The sequence below is a fragment of the Chanodichthys erythropterus genome, chromosome 18 (genome assembly GCF_024489055.1).
Source record: "Chanodichthys erythropterus isolate Z2021 chromosome 18, ASM2448905v1, whole genome shotgun sequence".
Lineage (NCBI taxonomy): Eukaryota > Metazoa > Chordata > Actinopteri > Cypriniformes > Xenocyprididae > Chanodichthys > Chanodichthys erythropterus.
The window spans coordinates 37,540,357-37,549,104 of NC_090238.1; the positions used below are offsets into that span (position 1 = coordinate 37,540,357).

Sequence of the window (8,748 nt, forward strand, 5' to 3'; positions counted from 1 at the left end):
TAGAATGGAGCTTCTGCAAGGTGTGTTAGTGGTGGTTGTGCTTGTTGCATTTGATTTGTCTGATGCATGGGGAAGTTTGAGGTACAGTCAAAGTCCAAGAAGCATGAGGCCAAAATCAGATCCAGCTTCCAACAGTCCTGCCCGTTCTCCTCTAGGGCTCTGGAACCCTTTGCAAGTGGCTTCTCAGTTTCAGAGTCCTCTGAGTTCTGTCTCAAGACACCTTGCACAGGATCCTTTTGGTCTTCAGGAGAAGCAGCTGTTGCAGGGTCCAGTGAAGCCTTTGGATTGGAAGTATCCTGTTGTTCCTGAGGTGCAGAGAGAGTTGGCAGTGGACTTCCAGTTGAGGCAACCTGTGACTCCCAGCAGTGTCGCTGTTCAATGCAGTGAGAACCGGGTACTTGTAGAGGTCCAGCAGGACTTGTTCAGCAATGGTCAGTTGATCCAGCCAACTGGTCTGTCTCTAGGTGGATGTCCTGTTGTTGGTCAGGACACTGCATCTAGGGTGCTCATCTTTGAGTATGAACTACAGGACTGCAACAGCGTGCAGATGGTAAGAACTTTTTAATCCTAATGGGTTGTTTGTGGCAGAGGATAGCCAAAGTCTTTCAAGGAAAGTCTGTTCAATTGTTGCAGTATCAGCAGTGCCAGGGCAGCAGAGACGAAGTCCTATCAGTGCACCATCTTTGGGGTGATCTTGGTAACCCCAACTTTTTTTTTCTCTTTTACAGATGACTGAGGACGAGCTTGTCTACACCTTCTCTCTCACCTACACCCCTGAGGCACTTGCTGGTACTCCAATCACCCGGGCTGATGGTGCAGTTGTTGGCATTCAATGCCATTATCAAAGGTAAGCAGTCTTTTGACTTTCTGCATGCTGCTTGTGCAGCTTTGAGACCATTTAATGGGTACTTTCATGAACCACAGACTTCAAAATGTAAGCAGTGATGCCTTGAGGCCAACATGGGTCCCTTATGCCTCAGCGGAGGTTGGTGAAGAAGTCTTGCTGTTCTCCCTGAAGCTCATGATGGGTTAGTACAGGTTTATATCTCTAACCTTGTGATTGTGGCTCTGCCTAAAATGTTCCCCTTTTTTTTTTTTTTTTTGTAGATGACTGGTCCTATCAGAGGCCTTCAAACTCTTACTTTCTGGGTGGCGTTATTAACGTTGAGGCGTCTGTGAAGGTGTACAATCATGTGCCTCTGCGCGTGTTTGTGGACAGCTGTGTGGCCACTCAAGGACCAGATGTGAACTCCCTTCCGAGATATTCCTTCATTGAGAATCACGGGTAAGGTCATGGCACTTGATTCTATAGGACTCTTTTGTAACGCTGTCAGTCATGGGTTAGGTCAAGTTGCTTGATACAGTTTATATTCATGAGTTCTTTGTAACCACTTCTCAGGTGTTTTGTGGATGCCAAGGCTACAGCTTCCAGCTCCCGCTTCATGCCTCGGTCCCAGGAAGACAAGATCCAGTTCCAGCTGGAGGCGTTTGTGTTCCAGGAGAGCTCCAGTCCTTCTGTATGTACTAAGAATATGAGTGAGATTGACTTCTCTTCCAAGCTTTTTTTTGTGACTTCTGTCATCCCTTGCAGATCTACATAACCTGTATTCTGAAGGCCACTATTGCTTCTGTACCAAGTGATGCTCAGCGCAAATCCTGTTCCTTCGCTAATGGGTAAATTTCACCCTCTTAACTTTTGACTTTAGGTCTTTGACTTCGAAGTTGACTTTGCTCATGTTGAAGCTGGCATGTCTACTGTTACAGGTGGTTTGCTGCTGATGGAAACAACCAAGTTTGTGGTTGCTGTGACTCTACATGTGGTCCTGATGGTGGATTTGCTGCTTCTCCCTATGGAGGTTGGTAGCTTCTGCACTTCCACTTGCTCTTGACTTTCAAGTCCTCAAACTTGTTTTGGTTTTCTTCTAGGCATTCAGTGGGAAGGCAAGGCATCACTTGGTCCTGTAATGGTTCAAGAGCAAAAGGCTGTTTCTCAATAAATCTGACATTGATCCTTGCATGTACCTGACTAGTCATTTTGCTTCATGTCTGGGTTAACTGCTTTTGACTCAACTGTTTCCTCATTCTGCCAATGTGAAACTCTCCTACTGAACCTTTGCAGGTCAGGAGTTTAAACTACTCTATAGGCATCTTTAAGATATTGTTCTTTAAACAACTTCCACTGAAGCTTGATCACATTGAGCCCTAGTGGCTGTACAAAACCAACTTGTTTCTGATCTGTAGTCATAAATATTTATGACTGGACTATAATTTGCTCTCAGGGGCTTTGTAGATGACAGCTTGTCCATGATAGAAGCTGTCAGTTTCTTGATGGGGGAAATTGGGAAAGAACATGGATTAAAGCATTCTAGTGAGTTCTCACTTGCTAATGCAGAGGTTTTCAGTCCTGGTATATCCTTGTATTTCTCACTTAACACTGATTCAGATAATCGGCTCATTAGGTGAGTGCTCCATTAACTGAACTAATCATGGGTCTCATTCAGCTCCCTAGTTCAGTAGTCGGGGCACTGATAAGGGGGCTAGCCACATTAATTTACACTATACTGATTTGTGTCCTAGTGGAAAAGTGAATTTTTGAATCAGTTAATTTAATAAAAAAACTAGGTAAGGCAGTTTGGCACGTGTGTGTACATTGTGAAACTGTTTTTGTCAAGTTGAGCAAAGGCTTTACTCATTGAAAAACACCATTATAAAACCCTCTAGGAAAACAAGCAGCGAATTAGTCTTACAGGTTCTGACGTAATGCACATGTCACCACTTTCTGAAATAAATACTTTGTTGCGATCCTGTCAGACTTATGATAGCAACCTGATTGTAACAAAGCACTGTTCACCAGAGGAGAACTGGCCCCCTGACTAAGCCTGGTTTCTCCAAAGGTTTTTTTTTTTCTCTCCATTTTAACACCTATTTGCCACTTGTTTGGAGTTTGGGTTCTTTGCCGCTGTCGCCTTTGGCTTGCATAGTTGGGGACACTTGACATTTGATATTCAATAGTATTCTTGACATTTATTCAACAGTGCTTCTGATCTGCCTGCATTGACACTATTAAGAGCTGCTGAGCAGCCAAATTATGTATCAGTTATCAATGTAAAGCTGCTTTGACACAATCTGCATTGTAAAAAGCTATGATTGATGTTACATTCCACCATAATGGTGCTGTTCTTAAACCCAAACGTACCTGCAGTGTCCCATTCAAACATTCACTATGGCAGTTTATTGAAAGTATCCAGTGTTTCTGTGCAGAAATTTCGCCATGGGTGAATTTCACAAAAAAAAGTTATCCAGGTCATATTTCGCTTAAAAAAAAAAAAAAACATGCAAAAAAATAACCCTTGTGCATCAATTAAAAAAAGTTACACAAGGTCCATAGTGGACAAAAATGTCCGTGTCAAAAAACGGTCATCAAAATTTGAAGCTTGGGAGCACAGACTTAAGCTTGGTCTCATTTTAAAGGAGACCCATGGCAGATTATTGTTGATGTAAAAAAAATAAAATAAGTTTCTGAAAATGATTTATGAACATTATTTTATATAAAATACATTTTATGAAACATATTGAACTCTAAAACTGCTAGAAAATCAAAGCCATAAATCTAAACAAGTTGTGTTCCAAATTTGAGGATATCATCTCTTTCAATAAGATTTTGTTCGGGCGCAGTATCACATTTTCCCCATTAGATACCAGCAAAACTCCACTTGTGCACACAAGCAGTAGAGTTTTTCTCTCTCAAATATTACACACACACACAGTTTTTTTTTTTTTTTTATTACACACATTTAAATATTGCATAATTTAAAACTGCATAATTTATCCAACTGGCTCTGTGATATGCAGAAGCAGAAAACAGGAATAAAGCGAGAAACCTGAGAAAATCTGGTAATTAAAAATGTAAATTTTGAAGCCTTGCCAACAGAATTAAAGCCTGTTAACAAAGACTGCTTCATTTTATAGTTAAATGACCCTGGGGTTAAAAATTGCAGTTTCAGTGGAGACATTTTTGTCCTTAAGGTCCCGAGAGGAATTATTTTGTGTTACTAGTGTAAAATAGATTTATTAAAGGAAATGAGGGTGCAATAGTAAAATTCCAATAAAAATACACACCTGTGCCAAATTTTATGCAGTTGGCATTAACACATGAAAAATTAAAAAAAAAAAAAAAAAAAAAAACAACTGAAAAAAAACAGGGTTAAGTGCACTGAATTGGATGTTTTACCGGATAAGATTTTTTCACATGAATATGCGTGATTATAAAAATGTTGCAGAAACTTTTAATTGTCCCAAAATATACTTTATATATTAAATAATTATAATATTATATTTTTCCTTTTGATTTTGGGCTGAAATATGACCGGAAATTCACTCTAAAGCTCTGAATGGTGCATAAAACAATAGCAATTTCCTTGTTTTTGCTGTTTTTTTGTTTTTTTGTTTTTTGTTTGTTTGTTTGTGAAGGACAATCACTTTGTTTCACCATTATATTGAGCATCTGAATTCTGAATATCACTTCATAAATGAACTAAAACCTCTAAAGCTTAAATTGATCTGAACATATCTACTAGTCGAGTTCCTCCATCAACACGATGGCTTGAAATCGACATTTATCCGTCAGTACTCTATGAGGTAAAAGTCATTTAAGTGTTTTGGAGTAAATGGTTGTAAAAGCACAATGTCCTTTTCATAATTCATGTTGAGTTTTATTGCTCTAGATTTAGGCAAACTGCTGCGAGGTTTGCTCATGTTACTATGCGAGCGGACCGGGATCAGTGTTCATCTGAACTGGAAAACGGAAATTCAAGACAATTTATGAACAAAGCTAAAAACTGGACTGTTAAAGCCCTTCCCAGAGCTGCTTTTTTGGAATACATGTATATTAATAGCAGATACTGTTTATATTGCTGATTTTAAGTGTTATTAACTTTTAACCACATTAAATTTGCCGCCGTCGTCATGAGTGCGTGTTCTGATGATGTACAGCTGTCAGAAGAGCTAAATTATATCCCATTGTAAACAACTATATTTTTCATTCAGAAAATAAATATTTGAAGTTGTTAAAGTTGTTTGAAGTTGTTGTCTCTCTATTTCATTTTACATTGGTGGAAGGAGTTGTTGATATGCATAAATTGTTTTGCTCTAAGGAGTACAGATATGAAGGCATTGACGAACTTCCCTTATAGTAACACAATGTTATTTATTTTCATATTATTTATATGCATTATAGTTTATAATAATTTTATGTTTTTATATATTCAGTTTTCACTTTAATTGGTTAAGTTTTAGTAATTTTATTATGTGCTCATTTTTACTTTTGTTGTTGTTGTTGTTGTTGTTTGAAATTTATTATATATTGCTTTATTTTTATTCAAGTTTTTGTAATTTTAGTACTTAAATGAAAATTAGAAATGTTGCCTTATTATTATTATTTATTAATGAATAACACTGCAGTAAAATACTGTGGTATTACCATCTATTCCATCACTTTACTACAGAAATTTATATTTTATAAGGGAAGTTTGTCAATGCATTAATGTCAAGTTAAGTTGATGTTTGTTGTTGACAATTCTTGTATTATTAAAATGTGACTACATATGCAGGTAAATGTTTCTATAAAGTCCTGGGGGTTAAAATTGGCTGATTCTGGCAATTATCACATGTTACTGTGTGAATGTGAAACAGTAAATTATACATGTATGTACAATGTATCCCATCAGCCACAAGATGGCTCCATGTTACATGTGATGCATTAAAATAACCTTGTTGGGAAAAAAACATGGAAAGATATTAAGTGAATTGCAATGTTGTCTCAGTATTTCTAAAATGGTTTCGGTCATAAAATGTTTAGACTTTACCTGTGATCAATGCTACAAACCTGATCCTTTCCACCTCTTAACACTAATAAAATGTTTTAGCAATATGTTGATTAATTACTCTCACTGTGGAATTATATTAGAAGTCAAGTAATACAGTGTTTTTTACGCAGCCAATGAATTAAAAAATACACAGGCGTTTATCATTTAGGATCACTTATTGTACCAATTAGAAATAACATTCTGCTTAGTTTAAGGTGCCAATTTAATGATTTTTTTCCTTACGACTCATATGTTGCATCAGTCTATATGCATAAGATGTTCACAATGAGCTAGTAGTGATTATACTAAACTAACAACTTGTCTATGTAATCTGTTTTTTAAAGATGTTGAATGAATTAATTAATCTCTATTTGTGTGAGTTCAGGTGCTTTTTAGATTATATAAAGTTTCTATAATAGGCTTGTTTGAGATGCGCCTAGCCTCGCCTGAAGTTCAGCCGAGAGTAGGCGGCTGCAGTAAGGGGAGGAGTGAAAAAAGTGCAGGCAAGACGGACAGTTCTCTGTTCTCGTAGTGGATCAAGAGGATCACACACCTACGAGATCAAAGGCGGATATCGCGGGATTCACACTCGCGCTTTTTTGCTGATAAACTTGATGTAATTTAAGTTCTGTTTCTTTTTATGTATAAACATAATGAACAATACACCCAAAGTACTTGTTATTTATTTCCATTCGAAAGATGTGTGGATCAATCATTTTTATTTTAATTACAGACATGTTTTTATATATTTTTATAAATCTGATAACTATCACATAATACCCACAGAGAGATCGCACTGTCAGAGACTTTAGGACTATTCACACATAAGTTATACACATAAAAACATGATATTATTGTTTTAAAATCAAACATTTTAAAACAGATCAATACATCACGGTTGTTTAAACCAATAAGCTTTAAGCTGTGTCGTCATCAAGTCGTTTCCCATCGTGCTTTTGGTCAGCGCAGTCGGTGGAGAGCAACTGCGCTCGACTGCAGAATCCGACACGTCCGCCTCGCCCTCGCGAGAGGTTTTTGACACACGTCAGCATGACATCAGAGCACGGCGGCCCACCCTCGGACACATTTCTAACCGGCATGCATCTCGCGGTGATCACCGGTGATCGGTTCTGCGCAGAATTTGCTCATCTCAAACAAGCCTATGGACAAACTCGGTTTCTTAATTGTCAAATTACTTTAGATTAGGCTTGTTTGAGATGCGCCTAGCCTCGCCTGAAGTTCAGCCGAGAGTAGGCGGCTGCAGAAAGGGGAGGAGTGAAAAAAGTGCAGGCAAGACGAACAGTTCTCTGTTCTCGTAGTGGATCAGAACCTACGAGATCAAAGGCGGATATCGCGGGATTCACACTCGTGCGCTGTGTTGCTGATAAACTGGATGTAATTTAAGTTCTGTTGCTTTTATATGAAAATAAACATAATGAACAATAAACCCAAAGTACTTGTTATTTATTTCCATTCGAAAAATGTGTGTATCAATCATTTTTACTTTAATTATAGACATGTTTTTATATATATTTTTTTTTATAAATGACAATGTTCGCATAACCCATAAAGAGATCACTGTGTCAGAAAGTTTGGGAATATTCACACATTATTTTTACACATAAAAACATGATATTAGAGTTTTAAAATCAAACATTTAAAATCAGATCAATACATCACGGTTGTTTAAACCAATAAGCTTTAAGCTGTGTCGTCAGCAAGTCGTTTCCCACCGTGCTTTTGGTCAGCGCAGTCGGTGGAGAGCAACTGCGCTCGACTGCAGAATCCGACACGTCCGCCTCGCCCTCGCGAGAGGTTTTTGACACACGTCAGCATGACATCAGAGCACGGCGGCCCACCCTCGGACACATTTCTAACCGGCATGCATCTCGCGGTGATCACCGGTGATCGGTTCTGCGCAGAATTTGCTCATCTCAAACAAGCCTATTAAAACCTCAAGCCTTCAATTGGCTAGTGACATTAGGCTTGTTTGAGATGAGCAAATTTTGCGCAGAACCGATCACCGGTGATCACCGCGAGATGCATGCCGGTTAGAAATGTGTCCGACGGTGGGCCGCCTTGCTCTGATGTCATGCTGACGTGTGTCAAAAACCTCTCGCGAGGGCGAGGCGGACGTGTCGGATTCTGCAATCGAGCGCAGTTGCTCTCCACCGACTGCGCTGACCAAAAGCACGATGGGAAACGACTTGATGACGACACAGCTTAAAGCTTATTGGTTTAAACAACCGTGATGTATTGATCTCTTTTAAAATGTTTGATTTTGAAACACTAATACCATGATTTTATGCGTATACATTATGTGTGAATATTCCAAAAGTCTCTGACAGTGCGATCTCTCTGGGGGTTATGTGATTGTTATCATATTTATAAAAATATATAAAAACATGTCTGTAATTAAAATAAAAATGATTGATACACACATCCTTCGAATGGAAATAAATATCAAGTACTTTGGGTGTCTTGTTCATTATGTTTATTTTCATATAAAAGCAACAGAATGTAAATTACATCCAGTTTATCAGCAACACAGCGCACAAGTGTGAATCCCGCGATATCCGCCTTAATCTCGCAGGTGTCTGATGCACTACGAGAAAGGAGAATTGTCCGTCTTGCCTGCACTGTTTTCACTCCTCCCCTCACTGCAGCCGCCTACTCTCGTCTGAACTTCAGGCGAGGCCAGGCGCATCTCAAACAAGCCTATTATAGAACGTTCTCATTTGCTAATGCATAAACTCTACAGGTCTAGGGGAGAATCAAAGGTAATCAATTAAGCTAAAAGGGGAGGAGCCACCTTTATTCAAAGCTGTACAAAATGGCCAAGCCAAGCACTGGTGTGTGTTGTGGCATTTGTGTTAATGTTTAC

The 8,748-nt window shown here is 38.6% G+C and overlaps 1 protein-coding gene across 1 annotated transcript; it reads left to right on the plus strand.

The window, feature by feature from the left end:
• On the plus strand, positions 1 to 1,997 carry LOC137006540 (zona pellucida sperm-binding protein 3-like). Its single transcript, XM_067367386.1, has 8 exons — positions 1 to 550; positions 729 to 847; positions 925 to 1,028; positions 1,108 to 1,285; positions 1,400 to 1,517; positions 1,592 to 1,674; positions 1,765 to 1,856; positions 1,927 to 1,997. The coding sequence occupies exons 1-8, from the start codon at positions 5 to 7 to the stop codon at positions 1,995 to 1,997; spliced, it is 1,311 nt and encodes a 436-aa protein (XP_067223487.1). The 5' UTR covers positions 1 to 4.
• The last annotated feature ends 6,751 nt before the right edge of the window (positions 1,998 to 8,748 follow it).